The 20,256-nt window shown below is 43.4% G+C and overlaps 1 protein-coding gene across 1 annotated transcript in view; it reads right to left on the bottom strand.

Moving 5' to 3' along the window:
- Nucleotides 1–20,256, bottom strand: part of NID2 (nidogen 2) — a 117,240-nt gene that overhangs the window by 82,189 nt on the left and 14,795 nt on the right. The window contains exons 3-4 of the mRNA XM_029598330.1: nucleotides 9,107–9,339; nucleotides 7,296–8,050 (exon numbers count right to left, since the gene is read on the bottom strand). Of these exons, the coding sequence (XP_029454190.1) occupies nucleotides 7,296–8,050; nucleotides 9,107–9,339 (988 nt within the window). The remainder of the gene's footprint in view (nucleotides 1–7,295; nucleotides 8,051–9,106; nucleotides 9,340–20,256) is intronic.

The following is a 20,256-nucleotide window of genomic DNA, read 5'->3' as shown; positions in this document are numbered from 1 at the left end:
CGCTAACTTCTGAAAGTAAAATGTTCGGCTTGGCTGCACATTTTACTTACTGAATCGCGAGGGAATAACTAATAGGGCCATCAACATGCATTTGCATGTTGCAGGTGCTATTAAGTTTGGGGGGTTAGCCGCGCGTTTTTGATGCGCTATTACCCTTTACTAAATAAGGGCTAAAGCTAGCGCGTCGAAAACACGCGTCCAAACGCAGGTTAACAGTGTGCTCCGCCAGAGCACACTGTACTGTATCGGCCTGACAGTTAATAGGTATGAGCTGGAAATTAGAGCACGGACATCACAATCCTTCGGAGACAAACGGGAATTCTGAAGGATGCTATCAAATTAGCAACTAGAGGGATACTATGTCCATTGCCGCACACTTTTCTGTAATTTGCAATTCATCACCAGCATTACTAAAAGATTTCTTATGAAATAAACCCCTCCTGCAAAGGGCCCCCACAAGACTGCACAAAAAGGATGCAGCGTGTGATTCGGAGAAGACCACGGTCTAGAAAAGACCCACGTACAGACCTAGGAAAGAGGCCCCAGATTTCTTAGCATTGGTTGTGAGACAGAAGCAAATGCACCAGACAGACAAATCAACTGCGTTTACAATTATTCCACTGTATTTTGTCGCATTTTATCATTCCTCCTCAATCTTTCAATCTGGGGCCCTCCTTGTGTTTTCTACCACATTTTTCCAAGTTATTACAGAACAGGCAACACAGCAGGTGGTCCAAGATGTATTATTCTAAAGGCTGGTTCCTCCTTTTTCCACTCCTTATAGGTCTCTGCATCAGTTATTGATTTCTAGATACAAAACCCCCCCACAAGGTCCCTTTCAGAAACAAAAGCCACTGAATATCTAGAAGTGAATTTATCAGGGTGTGGAATAAGACTAGATATTTTATGAAGAGCAAAAAGCCAGCCTCCTCCAAGTTATCCCAAGGTGTCTTGGTTAGTGCTCCTTCATTTTAAATGCATTTGCTTTGCGTTAGACTTAGCAGTGGTTCCCAAGTCTGTGCTGGAGGACCCCTAGCTAGTCAGGTTTTCAGGATATCCGCAATGAATATGAATGAGACACATTTGCGTATACTGGGCTTCCAGAGCATGCCAATTTTACCTCATGCATATTCATTGCGGATATCCTGAAAACCTGCCTGGCTGGGGGGTCCTCCAGAACAGCTCTGGGAATCTCTGCATTCGAGCATTCTACGTCAGTGTTTTCCTGCTCTGTATTGGCACTGGAAACTGCTTTTATTAACTGATATCATTCATTAGATTATTTCAGAAAAACCTGGGTACCTGAGATTAGAAAATGTGTTGACAAATGAAAGACTCAACCAGGATGCCCTGCGATCTGAGACAGTATCTTTAAAATTGAGGTAACAAGTTGACTCAGGCAGGATGACATTCAGCAGGGCCAGATGTCTCAAGACTGCATTAAATGTGTGGAAAATGATGTTCCTATCGCTATTGAGGCTTTCTATGTGGGGAGGACAAACTTCAAAAGTATTTTGTGTTGCATGAGAACAGACCATTCTCAAGGTGGTAAAAAGCCCGTGTGCCTTTGACAAGACATTGTACCTTTAGCTGCATTCGGGGGAGGGGGGTAACCTGTTGACTGTATTTTCTAATTTTGGTATTGTACTTTTCAAGCAAAGCTCTACCCACAGAAAAAGCAGGAACAAGCGACCGCACGTACTCTGTACCTACTGCAAGTTTCAAAGTAAAATCAGATGCATGCTTTTGCTTTAAAAAGCGGATCCTGTGGCTAAGAAATACCCATGGTCTTTGTCCTAATGTAGACAGTTTGAAAACTGTCCCACAAAGACACCTGTAATGCATAATAGGAGGAATTTTAGGAATGATATAACTAGAGGGCTTTTCCCATTTTATATACGTGGGTAAAATGCTTAGCACATGGGCGCCTGTATTAGTGACTGATTCCCACAGGCTCATTTTTGCCACTTTAATTTAAAGCTGAAACCAAACACTATTTAAAAATTGCTAGATTTGAGGAAGGCAATTTTCAAAGCCATTTACCCAGATATATGGTTGTTAACCTCAGTATTGGCATTGCTGAGGCAATACTGGTTAAAAGAGCAAGATTTGGTTATACCGAACCAGCTATGTCCAGAGGACATTTCTTATTTCCACATTACTCGGGATGGTAAACGAGAGCATGGAGTTATTTTGATGTACAAAGCACCATTTCAGATATTTCCGTGTTCTTATTGGCAAGTGGAAGGGTTGGAACATCTGCTAGTACAGATGGATTTCCATTTAAGCTAGTCTGTTTAGTGGTTTATGGGACTCCAAATAACAGGGTGAATCAGTTGGAGGAGATCTCTCTGGATTTTCCTGAATTAATACTGTAATTAGGTTGATATTTAAACTCCATATTGATTCTAGAAAGAGTAAGGCGCAGGTATTTATAGAGGTGATGCAAGTGATGGAGTTTAGACAGGTAGTTAAATCCCCTAACTCATCTAGCAGACCATGTTGTGAATCTGTTTTTTTTTTCCATTGGACTAATGATAAGAAACTGGTGGTTCATGATATTTGGATACCTCCAGTCCCTTGGTCTGATCAGTATGTTGGAGCTGAACAGCAAGTCCAAGGGGCTGGAAAGATTAAGGCTATAGAAATTCCCTTTTGTAATTATCACAATGTGTCTGAATTAAATTATTATCTGGGATCTCTCCCAGAGGAGTCTACAGTGTATTGAGCATCAAAGTCACTGTTGCATTGGGGCAGATTAATAACGGGTAGTCTAGAAGATCTAGCTCTGTGAAACACAGGTTGTGGAGAAATGGGCAGAAGACTGCACCATGATTTAGATATACTAGTACCCTTCACGTGTTGAAGCAAGAATAAAGAGAGCAGAGTGCAGATGGCGAAATTGAAGATCTGATTCACTGAAAAAAAGGTTTAAAGCAACTAATTATTCTATGGCCACTAAGAAAGCCAAAACCAACCAATTTATTTATAGGCTAATTGATTAAACTTTTAATAAACTGAAAGAACTATTTGCAATGGTCAGACAATTAATTGCCTGCTTCCATACTCATCCAAGTATTTCTCCCACCGATCAGGTACAGTTTGCTTCTCACTTTGATAATACAGTGATCATGATTTTCCTCAAGGAAGTCCATATTGATGCAGCTTCTGCTATCTGATGGGGAAAAAGGGGGCCAGATCTCTTAAGGTGAGTTAGCAGGGTTTAGACAGTTGGCCCTGGAGAATGGTGTTCAAGCTGCAACCCAGGAACAGCATGGACTGACTGCAGTTTAGTTAATACGAGTTCTTTGAAGAGTATTTTAACATCACTGAAATCTGCGGGCTCACCGCTTGATGTCTGCCTGGCAACTATAATTCATTCATTCATTTGATTTATATTCCACCTTTCAGCCACTTCGAAGTGGATTACATTCAGGTACTGTAAACAGGCAGAGGTAGAGATTTTGCAGTGGCTGAAACTGATTGTGAATCTATCACTGAGGGAGGGGCATATTCCAATAAACTTGAAAGTGGCGGCAGTGAAACCACTATTCAAAGAGCCTCAGTAAGATCCCCTGCTGCCGGAAAATTGTTGCCCAGTGATACATCTCCCATTTCTTAGTAAAATAATTGAAAAAAACAGTGGTTCTTCAGGTGACATATTTTATGACACAGGCTTCTGCGTTAGATAAATTCCAAACGGGATTTTGAGAATATTATAGTACAGAAACTTTGCTGAGACCTCTTTAGTGAGTGACTTATACAGGGAGATGGAAACTGGAAACGTTGCAGTCTTGATTCCGTTAGACATCTTGGATGCTTTTGATCTAGTCTGCCTCAGGGGACTGTTCGCCGGTCTAAAAGCAATAGGTCTTAGAGCAACTGTTTTGAAATGGTGCTCATTTTTATAGAATAGATTTTAGGTCATGAGACAATCCCCCTCCCCTGGATCCTACATTATGGAGTAAGCGAGGGTCTATATTATCTCTAGCTCTATTTAATATCTTTATGGCACACCTTTGACATCTTTTGAAAAGGGTTGAAGCTCACTATCATGGTTTTTCAGATGTTATGCAAATAGTTTTTTCCCCATCAAATACCGTAGCAGGCCACATGAGGGTTGTTTCTTGATGCAAAAACAAACTAAAGAGGACAAAAGTGGTTTGGCTGGGTAGCTAGGAACTGATCCTGACTTTATGATTATGTTGGATGCCTAGGGAGGAAAAGTTTCAAAGCTCTGCCCGCGAGTCCATATACGCATGTATATGGGTGTGTGCAAAGTTGCTGCTGTATTGTATGACCTGTGCAGAAGGGTATGCACAGATTATAAAATACGAGTACACTTGCACGCACAAATGCTTGCGTATGTAAAACCCATAAGCCACACAAGTTCAGGCTTCCCCGGATAAATGCTGATTTATCTAGCTAAGTAGTGGCTCGTAGCTGGATAAGCCCAAAAAACACTGTTTAGACGGACAAGTAGCACTTTTCAGACTTATCCGGCTAGGTAGGCCTCCTGCTGGTTAGCTGCATAAATCAGAATATAGCTGGATAAGTGCCAGTTGCTTATCCGGCTACGTTAGAATTTGTCCAAGTAGTAGGAAAGGCGCTGTAGTAGCCAAATAAGCTGGAAATTAGCCAAATGGGGCAGAAGTAAAAATAAGCAAGTAAAAGGCACGCACACCTCACTTTGGCAGATTTTAAAAATCACAATGTATTTATGCAAATATTGGCCCCGCCCCGAACACCCCGGCACATCCCTTTCTTATTCGCACAAAGTTACTCAAAGACCCTGATTTCAGCGTGCACGGGGCACGAGTTGAAAACAGAATGTATTTGAATCTGTGTTATTTTATGCACGCAGGCACTAATTTTTATGCGTGCAAACTTTTGAAAAATTCATCTGTAAGGCTCGTAATTTAGGAGCACATCTCTGGTTGAGGACCTCACTTTTCAGCCACAAGTGTCAGCAATCCGCCAGCCAGCATTTTATCACTTGTAGATGACACGCGCATCCTTACTTATCAGCTAAGAATCTGGCAACGGTAATCCAGGCTTTAGTGAAGAGTAAGCTAGATTACTGCAATGCTTTCTATCTGGGCTTATTGAAAAAAATACTTCATAGGCTGCAGCTTATGCAGAGCACTGCCGCCAGAATTATAAGGAGCCGGAAGCCTTGGGTGCCAGTCTCCTCCATTATTATCAAGTTTATATTGGCTTCCAATAGAATATCGAATTATGTATAAAATCTTGACTCTGGTATTTAAGGGACCGAATGGGATGGCTCCAGGTTATTTGACTTGAGGCTTTAATTCGATATATTCCAGGTCGATCCCTTCGCTCCTCTCAAGCATTCCTGCTCCATGTTCCAGGACTGAAAAATGACCAATTAGAAAAAAGGGGCAGAGAACTTTTTTTGTGGCTGCCTCTAGACTCTGGAATACTCTTCTGGGAAGGGGGACCAGAACTCCAGGAGGATGGTATAATGTTGTAGAGGGTGAGGGTTTCAGGGAAATGTTTTTTTATTGCAATGTTTTCTTTAGAAACTATTTTCTTTTGTTGTAAGTCGCCTTGGGCATAATCATTGTAAGGAGGTTGATATATAAATATGGTGATAAAATGATGTTGCTATCAGTTTAGAAAGCAGGTTAAATCATAGCTGTTTGGTCTTGAGTTAGGTAAAACCTGAGGACAGTGTCTGGGTGTGTGGTATGGAGGTGGTTACTGAAGCCTGGTTTAGTGGGATTTAGGAAATAGTGATTTATCAGGCAGCAACGGGATTATTTGATTTTTAGAGGGTTTCATTTTATGCTAAGTATTTTGTTTTACAATTTTTGTCTTTTTTGAAGATTATCTTGTAAATTAACTTGTTTTTCGTTTAATTATATTGTATGCTTTAACTTGCTGTGAGTCCTTTGTGAGCCCCACAAATGTAAATAAATAAATAAGTAAATAGCTTGACTGAAAATTACCCTCCTCAAATACAGCTCAAAGTAATTGTGAGCATCATAGCCTGTGGTCTTTCTAGCCATGGCAAAAGAGGCATTCCTGCTGGCATGTTTAGGATGAGGGAGAAGAAACACACGTGTGCCTTCCATTTTCAAGTGTACAAGTGCTATTCCACCCCTCCCTGCACAAATAGCAAATACAAAGTGTCCAGATGCTTTTAAGAAGTAGACTTTGCACTTGCTAATTATAAAAAAGAGAAATAACATAGGTAGTTTCTATTTGAAAATTCAGGTAAAAGTACACTCTTTAAAAAAAAAAAAGCAATGCCGGCTATATAAAGGAGGGCATAGTAGACCTTCCTTAAAAGTCCAGGATCGAGCATTTAGCCTGGTCCACCTTAAGACCCTAAATGGACCTTTCTAAATGGACCTTTCTAAGAATCTCCACTACCTGCCCTCCCCCCCTTGCTCTTCTCCTTTTCCATCTGTGCCCCTACCCTCCCCCCCCCGGAACTTTGCTGCACTTCATAACCCCTATACCACTTTCTCATTGTTAAAGATAAAGTTTTCTTAGTTTGTACAAAGTTTCTCTTTCTTTCTTTCTACCTTTTTCCTCCATAGCTATTTAGTTCTTTTATGTTATTATATATAATCTCAGAATGTTTTTACGATGCTTATATCTTACACCATTTGCGTTTAACTATGACATGTTATTCTGTTCATTGTATTTTCCTCCTTTCAGTTCAATGTAAGCCGGTATGATGTGCCTCACGAATGTCGGCAAAGAAAAGTCTATAAATAAATAAATAAATAAGACAGCCCACATGGAAATCCTGGAGATAGGGATAAGAAAATAGGCCCCAGGGAGGATAGCGGGCCCCACACCCGAGGAGAAGGAAGCAGGAGCTTTGCTAAACTACTGGTCTGAAGACTACTGCATTTTTGTTTCCAGCACTGCTGAGGTAAGCAAGATCATAGTTGTTTAATTTTGCCTGTAATTAATAAAAGTCTATAGAAGAATCACCGGAGTGAAGTCTATTCTGTCCTTCGGCAAGACAAAGACCACTCACACTATGTTACAGGCTGTTTGAAAAACTACCCCCTTAATGTGAACACTCTTAGGGCAGTGGAATGCCTAAGAGCATTCACATTAAAGACACTCACCACATACCACGTTACTGTTAACAAAATTTGAAAAATATTGTCAAGACAAAGATTAAAACCATCACTCCCTCTTATTCTACACTGGTCAAAATGGTCGTTGGGGGAAGAAAGACGTTTATCGTGTCACTTAAAATATATACAGGTCAACACTGGCTTTGAATCCTTAAATTTAAAAGCAATTACCTTTAGTGCCAAAATTAATATCGTCTTCCACACCAACAACACGTCTCACATTTTCAGATGGTGGGGCACTTTCTGGCAACGGGAAGCTTTGAAGAACCACCTCTCCTTCTGGGAAGTCTGGAAGAATATCCGTTTCTGATGGAACGGCACCACCATCTGGGAAGGGCTGAACATTTTCATTTTCGTTGTAAGAGGAGAGATCATCAATTGCTGAATGCAAAGGGCCTTCTCTAGTCTTGGATGACAATAGTATTCTACCATCGGTTTGATGGCGGGATTCTACTTCAACTTCTGATACAGATACCTCTTTGTCTAAATCTAGTGTCCTTGCTTTAGAACCAGATGGATGATTAATGTTTGACAAATGTGGGTGCACAGATTGGTAACCTGAATCAGGCTGATGATGTATCGTATCAGGATGTCTAGGTTCATTGTAATCTGAATGAATATGAGGTCCAATATTTGATGGCAAAGACACATCAGATGTAGCATGAACCTCAGGTTCCAACTCTGGCGGATAGTCAATGTCGTCTTCGTTCTCATCATACAACGACTCATGATAATCAACATTCTCATCAGTATATTCATTTTCAGGGTCTTTATGATGTTCTGGCTTGCTGAGAGTGCTTCCCAGGGTTAAAACCGATTGCCCCTCAGAGATCTTCACACCCACTTCAGCTGGAACTACATTGCCTAGTCTGGAGGTGCTACCAATATGAAAGATCCATACTCCAGGAATTCCAGAGTTGCTGGTTCTAAATGAAAAAAGAAAATTAAGGTTTAGCACAACACCTTCAAGAAACAAACACTAAAGGAGAGTGAAAGGGGATATGATAGAGACATTCAAATACTTCAAAAGATACAAGTGCACAAGAAGCAAACATTCTTTAGCGGAAAGAAAATTCTAGAATATGATGTCAGGATAAGAGAGTCTCACAGGTGATAGCCTCAGGAGTAACATTAGAAAATATTTCTTCTCAGAAAGCCTGGTGGATGTACAGAACAGCCTCCTAATGGAAGCAGCAGAGGCAAAATCAGTAACAAAATACAAAGAAACTTGGGATAAGCACAGAGGAGCCTTAGCTGCAGATATATGAATGGAAAACTAGAGATCAACTGGGGTCAACAAAACATTACAACAGGAAGTAAATTGGGCAGACCAGATGATATTATATTTTATGTTACTATGTACCATGGATAGTTAAAGTTCTGCAACTGTAAATATGAAGATGGCTTGAAAGTTACATTCACATTTGGAACTTCCTGCTAATTAACCAATAGTAATGCTGATGTGTCTCATTAGTACTACTAAGTGAAGAAGAAAAATCACTATGAATAGTGGTGGGAGAGGAAACAGGCATACCCATAATGTAGTGGTCCGGGACTGGCGATGCTTCGAAGCCCTTCCCAGAAACCTTCAGCCTGGATAATGTGTGGATCTTCGCCCAAATAAACCTTACACCCATTACAAAACTTTAGATACAAATTTCTAAAATATTTTCTCTACTTCTTTTTTCAAAGCATTAGCAGCATCTTTCTGAGTTAAAACTGTAGTGTCATAAAGTTAGTTTGACTTTTATTTCAGAAACTTATCAGTGAGCACAAAGAGCCCTCCCAGAAACATCCTCTGAATAAACTATGCCGCAGAGGATCAGGGATCAGCAGCAGCTGGGAGAGGTGGAAAACAAAAGAGCATAGCAGAAATAAGAGGATGAAAAAAACATTTGCTTTTAATAAAAACCATGCACTCAAAAGCATTGCAATCCGAAAATGGGGCATGCCAGCCTTGGGCACATTCTTCCGATACTCACTGGTAGAGATTTTTTACTGACTGTTCTGTGCTGGTTACGCTGTAGTAAGGTCCTTCTCTCTTCAGATACTCTGATTCACCTCTGCTGAAACCCACCCGGGCTGGGAGCTCAAGATGCACATTGTACGATTCTTTCGGCCGAGTTCCAAAGAACTGAAGCCCGTCTTCAGGATAGAGCAAAATGGCATAGGTATTCGCATCATCGGAGGCTAAGACTGCCTGGAAAGTATTAAACTAGAAACAGAAAAAAAACCTACATGAAATATGCATTTGGTAGAGGGGGGGGGGGGTGTAATTTTCAGACTAGCCACCTATCTGCAAAGTCTACTGGTAGGTGTTACCCATAGATCAGGCACTAATTTTCAAAGTGAAAGCTTGCACATACTTTCTCTTAGAAAACTGCCTAAGAAAAACCAACCGCACACATTTGCAGCTGCTATTTTGTGTAGGTAAAAAAACACATGCATGCTTTTGAAAATTCAAAAGTATGTGTGCAGTTCCGAACCATGCCCTGACCCCACCCCAATGAACGCCTGCTCTGCTGTGGGTAAATGCACACGGTGGGCACCATTGCGAGCCTACTTTTACCCGCACATGGAGCGGGCAATGAGTAAAGCACTGTTTTAGTCATGGCAATGACTTTGAGAATTACCCTCCCTAGAAGCAAAAAACTAAGCAAGAGTATTGTCGCTCTTCAAGTTTAAATTGAGGTTCTTCTATAAACTGAGTTAAATAATTAGGTTAGAGGAAAGAAGAAACCACTGCATTCAACTTTCTTCAAACTATGGGGCTTATTTACTAAAGTAGGGGTTGCCAACCTTTTCGAGAGCACAGAGTACTTTTCAACCTCCAAAACTTGTCCAGACCCATCTCTTTAACTTTTACATGCAGTTAAATACCATATGGAAAACTGATGAATGTAATAAAAAATTATCAATTGTAATGTATACAACTTAATATTAAATAAGCAACAGTTTCTGATATAAACTGTTCTCGCCCTCCTGCCTTCCCTCTGTAGCCCTTTCATGGGTGCAACCCCCACTTCCTTCTTGCCTTGCTTCCTTCCACCTACAAGACCCTTCTTGGGTGCTCTCCCTACTGCTCTTTCCTCCCTGCAGCCCCTTCTCTGGTTCTGTCCCTCCTCCCTTCCTCCTGTGACCCCCCCTCCCCTCCTGCCCTGTTTGCCCACCACTCATGGTCCCTTCTTTAATGCCTTCCCTTCTGTCCTCATCCTCCTGTGTCCCCTTCCCTGGACCTCCCCCTCAAGGCCCCATCCTGAGTGCTTCCCCACCTGAGTGCTCCTTTTCCACTCCTGCTCTTCCTCCATGGCCCTTTTCTCAGTGCTGCACACCTCCCCCATGAGCCCTTCCCAACTGCCTTCCCTTCTTCCCTCCCCCATAGTCCCTTTCTGAGTGTCTTGCTTCCTGTCCTCTTCCCCTTGCAGACCCTTCCCTGGTCCTTTCCTTCCTTCCCTCTCCCCATAGTCACATCTCATGCTCTGTTTTTTTATTTATTCATTTGTTTGGGTTTTTACCCACTTTTTGAATAAGAAATTCACCCAAGATGAAGCACAACATATTTGAAGGATAACAAACAGTCGGAAATGCGCAGGCTCGCACCCCATGCACAGAGACCCGCGACTAACCTGGTGCCGGGCAGGGTCTTACCAGCCCCCCCCCTCCCCCATGGTTGTTTTCTCTCGCGATGGTTCCAGCCTCCCTACCGCCCTTTTCTCCTCTCGGTGCATCGATGAGTTGGCGGTGCATGGTTGATGTCATCGGAAGCGCCAGCTGTCCCAGGAGACACTGGGCGGACTCTTTAAATTCAGGGTCTGGCGTGCCATCCTTCCTCTTGCCCACGCCTTCATTTTAGCTCGCAGCAGTGGGTCCTGTGGCAGCCTTTTTCGTGCACGATCAGCAGACTGGTGGGATAGTTGGCTGAAACACTGGTGGAGCTGTGGGCTCAAATCCTCCTCTTTAAATGGGATTTCAGGCATGCGCTCATCGGTACCTTTTCATCAAAGATTAAGTCCTATCTTCACATTTCGTGCATGTGGTCGTCTCCCACTCCCACCGAGCAAGCAGGCCTCCACCTTTGTGTTACAAATGACCCAGGGCCCATTTGACAAGTCCCAAGCACACAGATACAGTGACAATTGGCCCAATAGCGTGAGGGAGCACATGGCAGCTTAGTTCATCTCAATTTCAAGCTGCACAGCATAGAAGAGGGCGCACAACCAGGGTTCCCGGCTTATGATCCAGGACAAGGTATGACTTGGTCCAATCAGGGAGTGCGGGGGGGGGGGGGGGGGGAGATGCAGAGGCAGTCGAGGGAGGAAGGAAGGAGGGACCGGGTCAGCTGTGGTAGCCCCATCTTGTGGGAGACAGAGGAGCCAACGAGGCAGCCACGAACGGTAACAGCTCACCCCCAACTGGCACACCAACCCAAGTCCCACTTGACAGCACACACCTTCCCCCACAAGGCACAGCGATGAGTCAGCACCTAGTCGCAGAGTATTGTCAGCAGCAGAACTTCACCGAGGGGGGCTCGGGCAACTTCAATTTCACAGCAGAGCCTCCCCGGGAGTGCAAAGCCAACAGCATTGGCATTCCATTACAATGAGTGAGACCACCTGGAATTTTTGCAGATGGCAGGTGGCCCTCACAGGCATCAGGCATTCTTCACGCTCACAACACGTCCCTCTGGCACATGAAAAGACTGAGGGCTCCTCCACCAGTATGCACTTTTTGGGCATCGAGATTGAAAAGATGATATCCAGACTGCCAGAGGATAAAGTGTCTAAGTCGCGTGATATGTTGAACCAAGCCGGGAGAGCCAAGAAGCTTACACTCCACACATTACAATCCATCGTGGGCAGCTTGAATTTCACCTGTAGAGTGATTCCTATGGGGAGGATCTTCCTGAGGAGACTGGCTGCGGCAACTTTGAGTGTATACAGGCCTCTTCACTTTATTAGGATATCAAGGCCTAAGCGCATTGACACTACCATTTGGGTATCCTTCTCGGCCGACTTCAATGGTGTATCAGTATGCCAGGAGCCCCCACTTTCCAGTCGGGACCTGGACATACACTCTGACACCTCAGGAAGATGGGGTTTCTGAGTTTATTGTCAGGGTGCATGGTCCGCCACACCTTGGCCAGACACATGGGTGGAGGCAGGATTTACCCGGAATGTTACATTCCTCAAATTGTCCCCCATACTGGTGGCATTAGTGCTCGGGCAGGATAAGCTGCAGAATAAGCAAATTTTATTTTGGTGCAACAATTAAGCAGTGGTGCATGTACTGAATTATCAATACGCTAGGTGCCTGCGCATAGCCAAATTGCTAAGAGAGGTGGTGCTGGTCAGTTTGTGCATCAATACCACCATTCAAGCACTTCATGCAGATGCCTTATCCCGTGCTAAGTGGGAATTATTTCACAAACATGTACCCACAGTGGAAGAGACAAGAAACTCAGCCCTGGACCAACTATGAAAGATTGGTTTCCGACCACCAGAGGACGCATAAAGGGATCATTAGCCTCTGCCATGTGATCGACGTACTGCAGGAGGTATGAACATATGAAGGAATTTCTATCTAAGCTTGTCTGGGTTGCCAGCTTCATACTAGAGGATTTGATTATCAAATATGTTTCCTCGGCTAAGGATTCGAGAGCCTCCAGGGGCTCAGTTATCAAACACCTAGCCAGATTAGCCTTTTTCAGAAAGGCACGCTGTGAGAAAGATGCTGGCAGGCTAGGCCAGAAAAGGCAAACTGAAGAATGACTCTAGTCCCCCGATCACACACAACCTGCTGGTGAAATTATTCATACTATTGCTAACCATATGCGCTTCAGCATTTGAAACCTGCTTATGTCACTTGCCTTTCTCGTAGGCCTTTTTTGGAGCACTGTGAATAAGCAAGTTTGTGGCCTCATCCAAATGTGATGTGGGCTTCAATGGCATCTTGCTGAAGTACAGGACATGTACATCCTTGTCAACTTGCATACAGGTACACAGGTCCAAGACTGATCAGGCAGGTCGGAGGCCGCACTCTCTTTAAATGCACTGACTCCTCGGTCACCTGTCCAGTTAAGAACAGGGAGAGTTACTTGGCCATTCATCCTGCGGGTGGGGCACATTTGTTAATTCATGACAACAGGATCCCACTCACCCGATACCAATTCTCAGTCTTCTCTGGCTGGTGATAGACAAATTGGATCTGAGTTCCAGTAAATTCACGTATCACTCATTTAGAATTGGAGCCACAACCAGCACAGTGCAGGCAGGATTACAGATAGACACAATAAGGCAAACAGGATGGTGGAGGTCCTCTGCAGCCAATGCATATATGAGGCTTGACCAGGCGAGGGAAATCACTTATGATGCTTAAATATCGTTACAGATGATTCACAGTTTCATCAGATCATATGGATCGTCAGACACTCTTTCATCCAATGGGCAGCTAGGAGGGCAAGCAATCAACCTTAAGGACCACACTTAAGCTTGGCCCTTTCAGGTGTGCACATAGACTGGATGGGCAAGTGGGATATGCATTGGAACTAGCTTTTACCCCTTCTGTGTCACCAGAGAGATTTGTCAGCTCCCCCCAGTGCCTTAAAAATAAATCTCAGGGGTAATGATTTGGACAGCCTTTCCTGCAAACATTTAATCAAGTGGTTCAAGACTGACCTTGCTGAACTAGCTTTGTGGTGCCGAACACCTATTTATTATGGTCAAACATTATCCAGTGCCCCAAATGGGGTGATGCTCTGCGGGAGGGGGTCGAAAAAAGGTGAACTGACAGATTGGCGAGTGGACTCAAAGGTTGGGCGGGCGGCACAATAAGCATGGTTGGGCAGATGTGACATGTGATGGCATATATATACCTGACTGGATACACCTATCTGATATTGGTTATGACATCTTTAACAATGCACTGCAGGAAGCCTTGGATGGTCTGTTTTGGGGTGCTGGCCCCTGAGGAGAGTTAATGGGAGCACGAGGCAAGGAAATCCCTATGGTTATGGTGAGTATCTGAGCTGATGGCAAGCTCTGATTGGTGGAGTGAGTGTTGTCAATATGGTAATGGGCCAGCTATCGGCTGGCAAAGGAAGGCCTTTATGGAGAATGGAGGGGCATGGTTACGCCAAGGATGTGTGGCCCCCTTGCTTGGTAGCAAGTTGGGGACGACGGCAGAGAGAGATCGCTGCCTTGCTTGGGCATGGATGGAAGGAGGGGTGGCTAGGATCAGACATGGGTTTTAGTCCCAGCTCCCAGCATTATTGTGTGGGCCCCCAACTCATGGTTAGAGCCTGCGACTAACTAGGTACCAGGCTGGGTCTCACTGGGGCCCCCCTCCCCCATGATGGCTCCGGCCTCTCCACCACCCTTTTCTCCTCCCAGCGTGTCGACGTGGTGGCGGCACACAGGCGATGCCATTGGAAGCACTAGCTGCCCCTGAAGATGTGGGAAGAGGGGAAAGCCGGGCATGGCTGATGACAGCGCAAACCCTTTAAATTCGGGGTCCAGAAGGTAGGTTTGGGTCTAAGTTTCCTTAATATTGTTAGGCAGCCAGTCAAAGGATGTTAGATAGCGTCCGCATATCCTTGTATACGTTCTTTTTTTTTTTTCTTCATTTGACAGACAATACGCAATGTTAGCTAGCCGAGAACTTGTCATTGTTTATATTGTCGCAGCAAGGGGAGGTACCTGAGGCAAAGGCAAGCTCTGATTGGTAGTGCGGGTGTTTTCGACACTGTAACAGGCCAGCTGTCGGCTGGCAAGGAAACTCTTTTACGGCAAATAGAGGAGCGTGGCAATGGACATGTGTCCCCCTTGCTTAGTATCAAGGCAGGGGGGCCGGCAGAGGAAGATCATTGCCTTGCTTGATTTCTCAGCGGATAGCAAATTGGGGGCATAGCCCCAGGATCCATTACCATGGCTCAGGTACGTGTTTTAATTAATTCTTATCTTAATAAAGCTGCGGCCTTTACTGCCAATTCATCTTGTTGAGATTTTCATATTCATTTGTGTCATGCTTGAACTGGAGGCGGGCACGTGTGGAGTGGGGGGGTGTGCTGCGCATAGCACATGTACCCTTACTCACATACAGGGGAGGGGCAATTTCCAAAAGGGACATTTTCCATGGGTAAACACCCAGTTACCTGCGCTAATCCCTTTGACAATTGCCCCCACCTTGCTAAAATAAAAGACCTACACACTCCCAAAATTCAAACATTTCTTTTTAGCAAACAAGTTATTCATTCTATGGATGTGGTGCTTGCTGGGTGCCACAGGATGTATTTGTTCCTTCCCTGGCAGTGCCCCGACGCTCCCCTCAGTCTACTGGAGAACTGTGTTCCTGCCAGAGTTCTCAATGGAGAAGGAATTAAGAATGCAACCAAGCTCTGTGCACCTAGGATAAAAAAAAAAAAAGCTCCAAAACAATGGAGAAATGTGCTTTTATTAATAAATGCTGTTTCTCCTTGCCACAGCATCTTTGTATGAGGCATTTGAAATAAATTAGGAAAAAAATCTAAGAAAGGAGCCGGAGGGGCACTTCTTCAACGTGAAGATCATACATCTGTGTTCTGGGGAGTTTCTACCAGGCAAATGTCTGACTCTGTGGAGTTGAAGACAGCTGTTCCAAGGGTAAAAACAAATTCCTTCCTGCTGTGTGGGTGATCACAACAAAGCCCTAGATTAAAAGAGCTTTACCCTCAGCTAATCTCAACAAATTGAAATACTTAGCTGTATCACTAACCACTAAGCACTCAACTAATTTACATTTTAAAAATGTTTACAGAAGCAGTAAGCATAGCATGTACTGTAATGCAACCAACTCCCACATCAACTGGGACTTTTCTTAAAAAGAGAAGAGATCTCAAAACCTGCCCCTACTAAATATATTTATAAACTTTAAGACAATTTGGTACAAAATATTAATTTGGTTAGCCCCCAAAAATACAATTTGAAAAACTCTGTTCATAACCTATCTCAGGGGTGGCAGACCCTGGTCCTCAAGAGTCATAAACAGGCCCAATTTTCAGGATATCCACAATGAATAATTTGCATACAATGGGGACAGTGCATGCAAATTTATCTCATGCATATTTATTGTGGAAAGCCTGAAAACCAGGACTGTATGTAGCTCTTGAGGACCAGAATTGGCTTCCCCTTAGTTTGAAACATCTCCAACAGAATAAATTCATTACCTACATTTATACCATAAGTGTTGAATACATTCAAATACGTACATATATAAGTTAATCAAACATAAAACAGTACATAAACTCTCATTCACATATTACACAGACCAAATGCACACATAACAGTTGTGAACTTGCTCGCTGATGAAGAGTTCCTGATAGATCTATAAAAAAAGACAAGGTCAAGTCCATTAAGCCTGTACTTTACTTTCAGTTTACCTATTTATTAGTTTTCTTCAAAATACAATCAGTTTTATTTATAGCTTGATTTGGCCATCTGCCAGATTCTTCAAGGTTGGAGTGGAGCTTTATGTCCGACCTCTACTTTTCCAACACTGACTATGTTTTGCCAACTAGATGCATCAAGGGAAGTTTCACATCCCAACACTGCAGGGCTCATTCAAAATCTTTGCTACACAAAGAGGACAAGATGGCCACCGCCTGACCTTCACGTTGAAGACGTTTCTTAGATTTTCTTCTAATTTATTTCAAATGCCTCATACAAAGAGGAGAGCTCAGTTGAGGGAGATTTCAAGCTCCTCTCCCGTTCCCGAGCAATTACAACTTCGGATAGAGACTTTCTTCACTGCACCCCTATTAGAGATGCAGGAGGGGAGAGCCGCTATGGAGACTGATGCGGAGCGATCGTCGCCTCCGTTGGCTGAAGTAATACCCTTAAGCCCCGGTGAGCTGAGAGTGCCTCCACCTCCAGCTTCATCGATTTTGGATATTTCTGAACTTAGATCAAAAGATGTTAATATCTTTAAGGCACCAAGAAGGGAAACCATTTTGGTCTTTCCTTCGGTGAATCCGCCTGAAACAGATTCCACGGGCCTCTCTCCTGTTTTAAAATTGCCTGAGTTTATTGAAGGTAGAAGCGGCCCCATGGGTGAAGGAGATGGGAATGTGCAGGTATGCCCGTTGTTAACATTATTATTTGAGAAACCGAAAGGGATAACTTTGGAGTCTGTTTGGACTGCTTAATTTCTATTGAGAAAGCTATTACTTCTTTAATGGCTGTAATTCTGGACAGTAATTGGCGAGTTCTGGTTACAGAAAAGCAAGTTGGATTATTGGCTACTAAAGTAACTGAGATGGACATAAGAATTTCTAACTTATTGTTTCTTCTAAGAAAATAGAAAACATGGAAAGTGCTTTAAGAATCTTAAATTTGAGAATATTAAATTTTCCTTACGTAAGGTTGCTTTCTCCTAAGGAACTATTTAAGAGCTATTTAGTGCAGATTGGGATAGATTTTAAAAGGGTGCGCACACTACCCGGCGCACACACATGTACACCTGATTTTATAACTTGCGCGCGCAAGTTATAAAATCAGGGGTTGGCGCGCGCAAGGGGATGCACAATTGTGCACCTTGCATGCGCCGAGCTGTGCTGCCTTCCCCCGTTCCCTCCCCCCTAGCCTGACCTTCCCACCCCTTCCCCTAACCTTTCCCCCCCAGTCCTACTCTAAACCCCCCCCCGACCCTTGTCTTACCTTTTGCGCCTGCCTATGGGCAGGCACAAGTTGAGCGTGCTGGCAGCCTGCCGGCACAAGATCCCCTGACACAGCGGCAATGTCTGCTGTGTCAGAGGCCTCTGGCCCCGCTCCCGGACCGCCCTGCTCCTTTTTGCAAGCCCCGAGACTTACACACGTCCCGGGACTTTACGTGCATCTCCGGGCCTTTTTAAAATAGGCCCGGCGCGTGTAAACCCCCCCTTCGCGCGTACATCCTCTGGATTTACGCGCGTAGGGCTTTTAAAATCCGCCCCATTCTTATTTCCATCAGAAGCTGTTCCAATGATAACAAAGGCTTATTTTTTACCAAAATCAATACCTAAGGATTCTGAACCTGTTTCACCTATAAATGCATCCGAAATATTGGAACTGTCTCAAGAGATGGCTATTCAGAACAGAGCCACTTTGTTGATAACGTCTGCCTTCTTATCCGAGAGAAATTCTCTGTTGAAATTTTTTTTCTAGAATCATCATCAGTTATTCTACGGCCAAAAAATGTGGATTTTCCCTGACATTACCAGGTCAACCCAAGAACGCAGGAGGACATTTCTTTCTATGAAATCTGAAGTCTTAAGTAAAGGCGCAAAATTTGATTTTAGATTTCCTTGTAAATGTCTGCTAAAATACCAAAATTCTAATTCCATATTTTTTGAACCCTCTCAATTACGGGTATTCTTGGACTCCCATTCCTAATGTTCTCCATGTGTAGGCTCGGCATAATTTTGTTTGGGGGGTGTAAATTCAGGATTAATTAGGTATGACCATGTTTCTTGTTGTAATCACATATGTTAAACCTTGTCCTGCTCTATTTCCTATTAATTAATGAGGCAATATTTATAAGGGAATTTAAAATATCATTTTGCATATTTCATGATTGTTTATATTACAAATCTTGTCATATTTACTGGTACAAGGAATACTTGTGTTTTTGTGTTAAAAATTCAATAAAAATAAAATAAAATAAAAAATCTCTGCTACACAATAAAAGGGCTAGATCACTCATCAAACCTCAAGTTTAATACAAAAACTTTAAAGCATCATAATTACCCAACTGTTGCCACTTAACCACCATCATTAAGCCTGTATGTTCACCACCTAGAACCAGATTATGCAGGACAACCTGCAATACCAACACACACACAGGAATCCCATTGTTTCACATTCCCTATCCACATCAGTCAAAATAAATTTACCTCAAAGGAACACCCAGTTCTTATCGACTTCTGTAAACCGGAGTCGCTAGTACTATCAGCTACTACAATCAAAGACTTTCATCCTTTCCACTAGCAATGTGCAGCATTTTTACAGGGTTTTTTTTCCAATTAGAGCACATTATTTCAATTTAGTGCGCACTAACTGGAAATTACTATGTAACATGATGGCCGTACTCACCCCCAGAACACTGCCAATGAAGCCGGCACGCCACCTCTCCCTGAGTTCCCCATAGGCGTGCGCACGCATCAACCACGCCACAGCCCAAGGGCTCACATCTGTGACAGTTTGCTGAGGCCATGGGCTCGGTGGACCTGTCCCCGGCTCAGGCTATTTCAAGCTTGGATCTCCATGTCCAGCAGCAGCAAGACCAGCTCAACCAAATGACCCTGGTACCAGCCTTAGTAAGAGCAAGTCCACCTGCTCTCGGTGCGGGCCTAGTAAGTTCGCCCGCTAGGCTGCGTCAACCACGCCACGTCTGTGACATACTGCACACTAAAAATTAACAAAACAAATCGAAACAAAAAAGCCTGACATGAAAAGACAAAGCTAAAACTATTTGGCTGCACATCCCTACTTTCCACCATCCAAAACAAGGAGAATGGCGATGCCACCATCTAAATGTCCTTTTATAAGGCAACCGAGTCAAATCAGATGACTTAACTGAGCCAGTCTCAGAACAACTCTGCCTTTTATTATCCCAGATAAACTAACAGTATCAACCAATCAGCTATCCTATAATACCAGTCTTGGTCCAACTAATCCTGATCCATCTACTCAGGGTCTAAAAGTGGACTATTCAAAGCACAAATGATTGAATATGAGTTGTTTAAGGAATAAGCAGAACGATGCTCCGCTGGTAGATTCCTGGGAAGCAGCAGCACAGTTAATTGATTATTTAACCTTTTTTTTTTTATTGATTAAAGTTATTCCTGTCACAGAGGAGGCAATCTCCCATCATTGCTGTTGACAAGGGAACAATGGTGGATATTGGTTTTTAGGTGGTTTACATCCAAGGGGCCTCAATGGGGTGCTTGTATTTGATTTTTAGTGTGTCTTTTGGAGTTTTGAGCCATTTAGGTTGTTCAGTTTTGTCAACAACCGTACAACTAGTCATTTTAGGATCGGAATAGGAGCGCCCGTAGATTCTGTTAATACTTTTAGACTGAAGCGAATTAATTTCCTTAACCCTTGTTGCCAGGATGTGTTTC

This window comes from Rhinatrema bivittatum, chromosome 4 (assembly GCF_901001135.1).
Source record: "Rhinatrema bivittatum chromosome 4, aRhiBiv1.1, whole genome shotgun sequence".
Classification (NCBI taxonomy): domain Eukaryota; kingdom Metazoa; phylum Chordata; class Amphibia; order Gymnophiona; family Rhinatrematidae; genus Rhinatrema; species Rhinatrema bivittatum.
The sequence above is the reverse complement of the archived record's forward strand: the minus strand, read 5'-3'. Positions and strand labels throughout refer to the sequence as shown.